Here is a 12,283-nt window from a genome sequence, read left to right as displayed (position 1 = left end):
AGAAAACTAAAATTCTCGAATAGCAGCCTCTACAACTCCTGGCATACTTGACCGATTCGAAAAAGTTTAGTGGCACGGATGTGACGTCGTTCTATGATCACTTAGAGGTGCGATGGTTGTTTCGCGACCCCGTTGAGGACGTTTATACTATGATACGGAATGCTGTCTCTGCGCGTCTTGTCTGTGCAGGATCAGATGCGCTACCGCCTGAAACCGAACGCCGACTACCCCCTCATCTGGAGTGAGGTGATCTTCAAACTGCACACGCTGCAGCAGGAGATCAAGTTCGAAGACTTTCTGGTCAACGACACCTCGCTCGGAGAGGTCTTCATCGGTTTCGCGCGCGAGCGCAAAATGGTGGACTTTGGCGAGAACCAGGTCCGCTACTTCGAGAGGGACCAGCCTGCCACTGTGGTCATGATCCCGCCTAATTAAATGCGCACGCGTTATATAGTCGAGTGGTGTGCTCCAATGGTGACAGTTGTGTGACCTGATATGGTCATCACGTTTGATTAATGCTAAACGAATGCCGACCTCAGTGGCGTAGCGGCTATGGCGCTGTGCAGTTACAACTGAGGTCGCGGATTCAATTCGGGCACCGTATTTCACTTGTGTTTTGATACATACACATTTATATTTAGTACGCGCGCACCTTTTACTACTGACGATTAATTCTTTTGCTGATATTTCGCTTCACCTTGCTCGATAAAAGACGAGCATATTTACGAACTATTGTTGTCTCATCTTTTGCAGAAACCATGTAAACAACTGTTTTTTTTTCGTATCTAGCCTTTGATGTTTATTATTAAGTTTGGTTTTACGTTTGTGATATACTATTTCTGACCTATTGTGTTTGTAATTGCCTCAAAGTAGAAATAGTGCTGCTGTCCGCGAATATAATTTGTAATATCTCTTGCTATTTAATATGAACATATAGGGTCCCCCTGTACCATGTACATAAGTAATAAAGAAATGCGCATTGCCGCTACGTGTATTCCTGACGAAGATAGGACACCCGCGAAACGGTTGGCAGGTGCTTTACCTACGTTCCTTCATTGAATAGGACGTTCTTGCGGGCTAGTTGGTTCATACTTTCAATGAGGGTATAGCTGCGGAAGAAAAAAAAAAAACAGACGGAAGGAACGAGCAAGACACCGCAGGTGCAGACTGTCAACTGTTAATTCTTTGAAATCAAGGCACAAGCATTTTTCACACAAACTAAGCACGTGACCACATAGTCACAAGTACACGTGCCGGTAAACATGAAAAATTCTGCAGGCTGTCGCAAAGGTTGCTAACGAATGAACGTGAGGTAAAAATAATATATGCATGAAGGCCGTACAAGAATAACCGTGCGAAGAACCTTTTAAGAGAATAAATGAAGTCAACAGAGTGTCAAAATGATGTGCAACAAGGATGGCACAATGATTATATCAAAAGATGTAGAGGTGAATGCGAATAAACTGAAAACGTGCAACTTGTGAAAAAGCCATGAACATTTGAGTTATCAAACTGGTTCCGAGATTTATTTTTTAATCTTTTTTAATAGGATCGGTATGACGTCAATGGTTGTAACAAACACAGAACAACATGACCGCTCTGAAGTTGCAAAGTTAAATTGCTACGTGTTGGTTCAAAATGTAACGCAAAATGTGAAGTAACATAGAAGAAATTTGAGAGCGAGCGCAGTTATTTGCAGCGCCACCGCCCGGGATTGAACAAAAACGTAAAGTACTGGCCTCCGAGATTATCGCAAAGACGAGACTTGAAACAAGATTTCACATTTTACGTTACTTTTGCTAGCAATACGTAGCAAAAGAAGCTAGTTTTAAGAAAGAAAGTAAATAACCAACGCAGCTATAAAAGGTGACACTAAGAATAAAAACCCACCATCTACAGCTGCGATTCGAACCCGGGCCTTTTGAGTGGGAAGCGGGCATTCTACCTCTGCACCACTTTGCCGGAGCCGCGCGCAACTCTTAAACGATGACACATTGCAGACTACCGATCGCAGCGCTGCAGGCGGATTGACCCTGTTTGGGCTTCACTTTCCGTACATTGCTGCTGCGGCCGTTCCGAGCACTCCCCTGTTCTAGTACACTCTAACAGAACATACCGCGCTGAAGTTGCAAAAGTTCCAGGTGATATGGAATGCCTCGACAATATAACTTTCGGTCTGATCACTGGATTTGAACAATAAAAGTTGTCTTTTCAGATGTCTATGTGCAAGGAATATTTTTGAAGGAAAGGAATTCTGAAAGCTCATTTTATTGTTACAATGTTCAGCGAAGGTGCCTCCTGATTTGCTTTTTACATTCCAGTTACGCTCACGTCCCCTTTCAATAAAAACTCCCGGTTTATCCAAAGTAGGACCTGTCACGTTTGAGGGTAACTGCATACACCACCCCAGTTGGTGAATTTTGTCGTGCTTCATTGATCACAAAGGCCAACCCTTGTTGCTTTGTGTCATCAAAGGGCACACACTGCTGAATTTATGGGTCTGATCGGTGAAGATTTCGAGGTGGCCACATCCGGACAATTTTGCTTAAACCTTCAAGGTGCACGCTTTTCAGTGACTTATAAACAGCATGTCGCTTCTGTTTTTCCGGAAGGAAGTCGGCCTGCCTGAAATTCATTCTGATATTCAGTAACCGCTCGCCACTTTTTTAATGTCATGCGAGACACTACGAATAAATATAATAATTGTTGAGGTTTAATGCTCCAAAACCAGGATACGATTATGAAAGACGCTGTGGTGGAGCGCTCCGGAAACGATGAATGTAGGGTATAACCTGGAGTTTATCTTTTTTGGTGGTGTCTGTTTTGTGCACCTATTTTCTACAGGAGAGATTCATGCGTGCCTTTGAACTTTTGAAGGTATCCAACCGAAAGAAAGCGCTGCACTTGCCGAGTAAAGATGGCTTCCATGTTACACTCGCATGATTTTTTGAAGGCCAGGCTAGGACTACGTTAGCGCACTTAACAAGCTTGGAATGCGTGCTTTCAAACGGAAGCACCGTCTTTTTCGTCCTCGGATTTTAGGCTCAACAGATGTGTTTGGCATCGAAATGAAGTTTCAATCCAGGAAGCATAGGCGATTTTTTTTGGCCAACTCGTGAGATAAGGTGAGACCTCAAAAAGTAAATTCACACAACTGTCGTATGGAAATCACGGCTTCGCTAACCTGTGCGGACAAATGAAGTATTGTGAGGTGATCATCTACATAGCGGGAAATGTGCGAAACGTGATAATCAATGTTCTATCCGCTCATCAAGCGCTGACAAATGTTTATCGCAAAGTACAGGTGCGACAGTGGACCCAATACAAATCCCGGCCTTCTGCATATAACTACTACTAAATTAATGACAGGGGAGCTTCGATAAAAATTTAACACTTGAATAAAGCGCTCTGCGCTCACCCTTGTCGTATTTCGGAAGCCTGCTTCACCAGTATATTGAATTTTTTGTATGATTGCCGGGAACAAACACCATACGGAATCGAGTAGAAGAGATTTTTCATGTCGATTGAAAACCCTGTGTTAGCCGTTGCAAAGCTTTCGTTCAAGTGCTTGATAACTTCACTGGAACTGCGTAGTAGAAATAGGTCTTTGCCGACTATTTTTTGAAGGTTACACTGTCTCAGTTGTCCTGTTGCCAAGTGTCTTTCTTTAAAACGATGGCTCGCATTGGGCAGCCCGACGTGTGGGTCTGACCGCTGAGGTTTTTGAGGAGGCCAGTTGCTTTACTCCAGACAATCTTGCTTAAACCTTCAAGGTGCACGCTTTTCAGTAACTTGACAGCAAGACTTTTCGGGGTTTTTTTTTCGGAAGGAAGTGGGTCTGCTTGAAGTTCTTCCTTACATATCAGTGGCCTTTCAGCCAAAGGTGTCGGCAGGCACAACGACAAAGCCGCCTGCATTGTCTGCCTGTAAGATGGTGAGGTCATTATCTTTGAGGTAGCTCACCGCGTTCATCATGAGCAAGGTCTTTTTCCTGGCTGTCCACTTACAGTGCTTTGCAGACTCCTTCACCGATAACACAATACCGCACTTTCTCCGGAACAAGCTGGCCGACTCGTCGCACTATGGCCGAAAGCTCGAGGGAAAACTTCGGCCTTTTTTCTAGGATCTTCTGCACGTCCTCAGGCAGAACAGCATTTTCAAGAAAGGTGACGGGGCTACCAGGCAGGAATTTTCGACATTTGTGTGGAAGAGCGCACCTCGCACGTTCATGCCATAGGAACTCTGCTGCGTTCGCAGCTAGCTTGATGTGTCGGAAGAGCTGGACAACCATATATCGGTTCATACTTTGAGGGACGTTGAAACGGCGGGGAAAAAAACGAAATAAGGTGGGAGGAACGAGCAAGACTCCACAGGCGCAGACTGCCAGCTGTTTATTCTTGGAAAACAAAGCGCGAGGATCTTTCAACCAAGAATCTGAGAACTTGACCACATCGTCACAAATACGCGTGCCGGTAAACATGAAAAAGAATTGTGAAGACTGTGTCAATGGTTCGAGAAATCCGGCAGGAAGCATATATGGTTTCTTCACAGATCGCATACGCTGACATAACGGTGGACGGAGCGACTGAAGACCGATCCAGTAGTATCGACGCCGTACATGGTCGTATGCCCGAGTTGCTCCAAGGTGACCGGCAGTAGGTACGTCACACGGGTTGCTAGTAACGCTGGAACGTGGTTGAGAAGCTGGGACTAGAAGTAGTTGACGTCCATTGGTGTCGACATTGTGGCGGTTGAATGTGCCGTCCATAAGCATGAACAGGCGAGTGGACGGGTTGGGTGTTGCGGAACGAATCTTTTGAATAAGGTCACATAGGACTGGATCTCGACGCTGCTCGCCATGGATGTGGCTTAAAGAAGAGAGCGAGAGTTCACATGCTGGTGCTGCATCCAAAGTCTCGGGAGGGTCCAATGGATTACGAGTCAAGTGGTCAGCGGCGTGGTGCAATAGGTCAGATTTGTAGAAGACAGAGTAGTCATATTCTTAGAGTCGAAGCGCCCAGCGACCAAGTCGCCTAGTAGCATCCTTCAATGACGAAATCCTGTAGAGTACCTGGTGATCGTTACTGACGGTAAAACGCCGATCATGTAAGGAGGAAGCAGAATTTGACCGTCCCCCAATCAAGAACACGGCACTCCTTTTCGGTGAGTCAGTATTTCCAATCGACTGGGGAGTGGGATCCGCTGGCATACACAACGCGGCCATGTCAATTCCGATGCTGGACCGATTCTTTGACCACTGGCGTCGGTGCGGACTTCTATTGGGGCAGAAATGTCGAAATAGGCCAGAACAGGTGGTGTTGTCATGAACCTGGTGTGGGTGGTGAACGCCGTAGCCAGTACATGGTCCCAGGAAAACGGGACACCTTTGTTCAGTAAGTCTTTTAGAGGACGTCCGATTTGTACGAAATTCTTCACAAAACCTCGGCACTGTTAGCACAGGCCTAGAGAGCTGCGAACTTCCTTAGTGTAGGTGGGAACGGTAATTTCCTGCACGGCTCGAACTTCATCAGGGTTGGGGCGAACACAAACGAGTCGACGAGATGTCCCAACATCGTAAGTTGCTGTCGGCCGAAGTGACACTTTGACGAGTTCACTTGCAGGCCGACGTAGCGAAAAACAAAGGATTAGGAAAGGCGGTCGAGGTGTGTTTCAAAGGTTGGCGAAAGTACTACCCCATTATGAAGATAGCAGAGGCATATGGACCACCTAAATCTGTGCAAGATGGTACTTGAGTTCTGTAAAGAACTGTAGTGGATGTGACGCGTTCTCAAGGTGTGCAAGAGGGTGCGTTTAACGCGCGTGTTACAGGGTGCCATCATTCGCTGAAAGGTGGCCATTTACATCTACCCTGTGAAGACTGAGCTGCCGGGCATGGTCGGGCTCGCCCTAAGTACGCAATTTCTGCAGGAGCCGCGCAGCCCCGAGACAGCATACCACAATACGGATGGCGCATTGCTTCTCCGCTTGAGCCGCGATCGTCGGACTTGCTCGCACGCTTTCACTCGCACATATAACATAGGATGCCTGATGCAATGTTTATGGTCTGTGGACTTTATACGGAACCTCAAGGCGACGACAAAAATGTGCCCGGGGTGTCCAAAAAAATGCTTTCGCAGTTAAAAGTCAGTTTCGCCGAAGAACCAATGAATACGATAACAACAAAGTAGAATGTTATACGAAGTAAAACCATTAAAGTAAGGATAACATCTAACTTCTTTATGATTCGATACGGCTTAACTCCACAAAACGCGGGCGTAGGGGAACAGGGGGGCTCCAGGGACGAAGCTGTTTTCGTACTGTTTATCGCTTGAACGCGAAGCGGGGGAACACAGCACGAATAAAGATTTGAGCCGTCTGCTGATTTCTGTCGAGATAGCGTGACCGCACCTGTTTGATCGAAGTGCACTGTTCCCATCGACACGAGGAGCGCCATGCCGATGATGATGTAGCTCAGTATAAGGTAAAAAACGTGATCGGCCGTAGCGGCAGAGATCGTTGCTGTTTCGGCATAACGTGTCAAGTGGTCGACACAGAAGATAATCCAACGGTTTCCACTGATAAGGCTCTAGCATGTCAACGCCGACAATCTCGAAGCGAAAACACGTAGGTGTGATGGGATGGAGAAGTTCCAGCTGTGTACTGGATGGACGTTTGTACATTGGCAATTTTCACAACTGGCGACGTTGTGAGTACGCCACGAGCTCGTTGTAGGCACAAGCATTCGCACACCCAGCAGCAACAGAGGGATGTCACACGGCTTTTTCGACGGTCGTCAATGTGCCGTCCCAAACCTGCCAAGGTCATTTGAGGTCAAACGCATTCCCTGATACTTATGGCTAGCGCCATAAAGAACAAAAAAAAAGAAGCCGCGGGGCTGTCAAGAGGGCAAATCCTTTGATGTCGGGCACTGAATCACGTACACGAGGATTGCACATAAATGCTAACGCCAGAGTGTGCGACACGAGAGCACTGACGCGCTATGCGGCAACTTCCGGTATGAAGTCCAAGTTCATATGATCTCGCCGCGCATTGTATGTTCTACCGCGGGTAAAAGCGCGCGAGCGGGGGCGACGAACGCGGCCGAAGCAGAGTTCAAACGAGCCGCCCCATTCCCGTCGCTCGGAGGGTGCATGCGATAACATCACCCCGCTCGAGAGGCCTGCCGTCGAAGCAGACAGGAAACGCTCCGCCCGTCTTTAACGAGCCTTAAAAGACGCGAAGACGCGAGGGGGGGGGGGTAGTGTCGCACGAGGAGAAAGTTTGAACTTTGAATCTAATGGTGAATTCCATTGGCGGATTCGGAGTGGCCGACGAACTCTACGCCGGAGCACTCCACTCCGTGGAGAGCATCCGTAGGAAATCTGCCAATGGAACACAAGCGCCCTCGCCAGAGCAAACGGTAGGGGGCGCTAGCGCACATCTGCTTCGCAAGCGGCCAGCATTCCTCGCGGTTCGCGAAGTTTTCGCTTTCACAGGCGCCAGCGGAGAGAACGGGCGCGGTCGGACAACGCATTTCATCTCACACGCGGTACGCCACGCTCTGCGCACGCGCGGGGAGCTTGCAACTTCCGGTCGAATCCGCCGCTTTTCGCGGAGCAGAGAGAGCTGCTCCGTGGAGTGGATCTGGGGCCCGAGCTGCTCCAGATCTGCCAATGAAACATACAGGGAGCACTCTCAATCCGCCAATGGAACAGACTTCCTCCGTATGGAGCAGAAAAACTGCTACCGGAAGTGCTCCAAATCTGCCACTGGAATTCACCATAAGGGCGCGGTCGCGATCGCTGGCGCGGACGCTATCTAGAAAGCCATCACAGCGGGCGGCTCGTATACCCTTCTACGTGCTGCGCTCTCAACGCGAAGTGACTATGCGGAGAGCATCGCTCCCTGGAGCGGCCGTATTATCTTACACCAGCGTTTTGTAGTTAGGCGAGATCGGATACAAAACAGTTAGCTGCCAGCCTCACTTCGTGTAACACTACAATTTGTTGCTATCGCATTCATTGCTTCGCCGTTGCGGTGAAACTGTGACTATTTTCAGCGATAGAGCGCCACGCTGCTAGAAGGCCGTGCGCTATATATAGTATACGCTATCCTTATTTGTGCGCAGAGCCACTGTTAATATTGTTTGATGATACAAAATAACTCGTGAGCAGCCACTTGATGCTTTCCAGCTTTACGGCGACGTTTCGATGGAAGCGGGCAGAATGCAGGTCGCTGTTCAATGCGTATAGAATCTTTGGCCTAAACATCTCTTTCTCTGTTCCATAAGGCCCGACTTAAAATCAAGAGTACCGTATCACCTTCCTTGTAACCTTGAGACACTATGCATGATCGACTTCGCCTCGACGCAGCATTCAGCAGTAGCTGCATGTGCAGTCTCGGTTTGACTATACTATAACCCATAATATGACGACTGTGGTGTATTAGAAACTGTAGAACACATTTTGTTACATTGCTGGAGGCACACAGAGAAGAAAGAACTTGTCTCCAAAGCAGACTGGCCGCACCGACGCCGCATTCCGTATGTTCGTGCTGCATGATGGCATCTTCTATAGCCGCAATGTCAGCATTTAACACCCTGAGCTCCTGCTTGTTTTTCCTCGTCATCTACGGCCCGTCATACTTGAGCAACTTCACGGTGCACCGACGGCGGGGCATCTCGGAGTTTCGCGCACGTACGACTGCATGCGACGTCGATTGTTCTGACCTGGCATGTATATGCCGCTCTGTGCGTCGTTATGTTGCTATCCTTGCGACCTATGCCAACGCCGTAAAAGACCTCCTCTGCCGCCTCCTGAATACCTTCACCCAATTGAAGTTCCCTCTGAACCATTCGATTGCGCCGGAGTTGATCTGCTTTGCCCTATTCCGATGACGACTCGGGGAAATAAGCGGATTGCCGGAAAAGCTGTATACAGATTATGCGACACGTTACGCCATAACGAAGGCCATGCCAACTAGTTGCCTCACTGAAGTCGCGAATTTTCTTCTTCATGACGTCGTCCTCCTCCACGGTGCATCTCGACAGCTGCTGTCGGACCCCGGTCACTCTTTCTTGTCCAGAGTTTTCGACGACCTACTTAGATCTTGTGCCACCGAACACAAGCTGCGCACCGCCTACCACCCACAAACTAATGGGCTTGCTGAACATCCTAACCACACGCTCACAGAGATGTTTCCGATCAGGGGCGTAGCAAAGGGGAGGGGGGAGGTTGTGGGGTTCAACTCCCCCCCCCCCCACCAACGAAAACCTTCAATTTTACATGCGTATATATACACGCACGCATACATACGCACGCACGAACATACATAAAGTATGGCTTGAACCCTCCGCCCCCCGAAAAAAATTTCTGGCTGCGCCCTTGCTTCCGATGTATGTCTCTAAAGACCATGGCGACTTCAACACCATGTTGGCCTATGTGACTTTCGCGTACAATTACTCATGGGCATGACACCGCGGGACTTTCGCCTTTGTATGTGTGTGTATGGTCGCGAGCCCAGCATTGCCGTTCGAGACCATCTTGCCTTCCGTACGATGCGCTACGCTCAGCGACGCCAGTGACCGAGCTCACATGGCTCGTTTAGTCGCCCGATCAGGTCTCTCCACGTCGCATCGTAAGATGAAGTTTGCCTCAGGCGATTGGGTGCTCCTCTGGTCCCCATGTCACCGTGTAGGCCTCTCCGAGAAACTTCTGTCCCGCTAAGCAGGACCTTACCAAGTCTTGAGTAAAGTTAGCGGCGTGAACTATACGAGATTGCGCCGTTGCACTTCGATTCCTCATCAAGAACGCCAGCTGTTGACACTGTGCATGTTTCGCGGATGAAACCCTACACGCTATATTTCTCTGGCACTTCTTCGCCGGACTTGCGCCGAGACGGCGCTACAACGCCCGGGGGTCCTGTTACGGAGAAATGAAGTGAAGGAAGACGAAGAGATGAAAAAGAAAGCTGACTGGCATGCGAGTGCGAGTGCGAGGTCAGCCGTCTTGACTCTTATTACTGTTGTTTCCTGTAAATACAGCTTGTATATACGCAAACAACCCTGCAACAATATGTTCAACTTCCCAAGCACCACCAGATCACAGGAAAATACTTGGCATGTCTTCTCCATCTCAGCAACGTGAAACTTTAAAATATCTGTTCAAATTTCTCGAGGACATTAACTTACTTAACCTGCAACGTGTGTTACATCACAACCATTAAGTTCTCACTTCCATATACCATGATCATATATTTTGCGCCTTTCTTTCATTTTATTTTCCTGTCCTCCTGCTCCTAGGGCCTTTCTGTCCTCAGTCCCCTTCTAGAGGAATAGTAGCTTGTAGGCGCATGTATATACGCCGGCATAATTATCTGTTCTTCAATAAAGAGCTTTCTTTCTGTCTCTGCCTCTCACTTGCGGCAACATTCTTCGTTGGGCTTCCGGAGGTTTGCTGAAGCAATGGAAGCTTCTAATTTTAGGGGCGAAGCTCCTTAGGGTGTGGGTCTGTCCCTCCTCTGTAGTATGTAGTAGTAGTAGTAATAGTAGGTAGCCACCTCTAGTTCTTGGAGTGTTCACCAGATGGCGCTGTCATAGCCACCTCTAGTTCTCAGAAAGATCCCTTCACATATGGCGCGTGTCATTGGTGGAAGGCAATCGTTCGATTTAGTGCGGCGACGTATGCTAGGGGGACCGTTGTAATGAAGGGACCCCGTAAACCAACAGTACAATAAAAGTTTGATGTTTAATATATATACGGTGTTTCTCACGTGTTTACTTGATCATATACTGGGCGAATTACTCGAGTATTCACGGTTTTCCGATGATTTCCTCCGGAGCTTCGCCCCACTCATCATCATTCACCTCGTGGATATGCTGTGGATTTTTGAACTATAAGCTTCTCTCTAATCAACACGACGCTTTTAATGCCGAAGCATTTCTATACCGGCTCATCTTGATAACTGAGTCTCCCGTGCATGCCTCTGTCGCGTAAGACGAATCACCATGAGGAACTAATATACATATAACATAAAAGTAGTTTTCTTGGCGGTGCTGGGTTTCGAACCTAACGGCCTGGCGTTCAGAAGGCGAATGTCCATTGGCCTACACAACCACGCTTGGAGAACGCGAATGTATCTGAACCATATGAATTTGTTGTACCGGCGCTACAAAGCAAATGTAAAAGGAGATGACTTTTCATTAAGGCCATCGTGGGAATATTTCGTAGTGTTATAATGAACGTGTATCGGAATATGGGCCGAAACCGATCTCAGCTGTCATTCGTTCCAACGAGCGCGCAGGTTTGCTTCCATGGTTGGCAGAGCGATAGAGAGAGAGATAATTAAAACGAGAGAAAGGCAGGGAGGTTAACCAGAATTGTAGCATCCGATGAAAACAATACGGCGTTCGAGGTGCACACCCAACATTATCAAACCGACGCGCAGTTTTCAGCACGCGCGATACACAGTGCGATCGACTCCGCACGACGAGAACGACGCAAGCCGACCGGAAGTGGCGGCACAGACCACGTGGTTGCGCCGAGACGTCAGAGAGAAAAAAAATGAAGAAAAAAACTCCGCCGGCGCTCTTGGCGGAGCCTCGCTCCTCTGCGCTCCCTCCGTCGACTCGCTGCTATCTTTCCGCGCGCTCGCGGCGTTGAGTTGAGGGAGAAGCTGCGGAACGTGATCTCTATAATTTGGTAACACCACTTAGACTGACGGATTCGAAAAATTTTGCGGCATATGACTCGTGAAGAGTCATACGTCAATAATGAGACTATATTTCGTAGTGTTATAATGAACACCCTCTCTAGGTATCACGTGGCAGGCAAGTGCAGTTGAAGATGGCTAGGAAGATTTCGATAAATTTCGACGCAGCGCTAATGTTGAACTTGCAGTACAATGTACTGCTATAGCCATACGTCATATAGGGACGCAGATGTCATATAGAAACGATGTACTACATTGGTACCGATTTTAATACATTTTGTTTCTGCATTTCGACGCTCGAGTGATGGCGCCGTCGTCAATTCCGAAGAAGAAGAAAAAAAGAAGACTGCAAGGCGCGAGCGCTGCTCGAGCATTGCACGAGCACACCCTCAGCAAGAGGACAACGAACGACCGGACCAGCTCAGCCGCTGCATACGGGACCCCACAACCTCGTCTCAGAACTGGTAAGCGTGGTCAGGCTACAACTGTATTCGTTGTTTCTGTTCGTTCGTTTCATTATCGCCAGGAAAGTACCGACAGCTTTGTCCCGTCCCAAATGGCGAGTAAGCAACCA

The 12,283-nt window shown here is 48.3% G+C and overlaps 1 protein-coding gene across 1 annotated transcript in view; it reads left to right on the top strand.

Annotated features, from left to right (window-relative positions):
* The window catches only part of LOC119386727 (phospholipid-transporting ATPase ABCA3), a 32,542-nt gene extending 32,016 nt beyond the window's left edge, over positions 1 to 526 (top strand). The window contains exon 9 of the mRNA XM_049413228.1: positions 190 to 526. Within this exon, the coding sequence (XP_049269185.1) occupies positions 190 to 435 (246 nt within the window). The 3' untranslated portion in view covers positions 436 to 526. The remainder of the gene's footprint in view (positions 1 to 189) is intronic.
* Positions 527 to 12,283: the final 11,757 nt, after the last annotated feature.

This window comes from Rhipicephalus sanguineus, chromosome 3, assembly GCF_013339695.2.
Source record: "Rhipicephalus sanguineus isolate Rsan-2018 chromosome 3, BIME_Rsan_1.4, whole genome shotgun sequence".
Lineage (NCBI taxonomy): Eukaryota > Metazoa > Arthropoda > Arachnida > Ixodida > Ixodidae > Rhipicephalus > Rhipicephalus sanguineus.
Note: the sequence above shows the minus strand (reverse complement) of the source record. Positions and strands in the feature narration are given on the sequence as shown.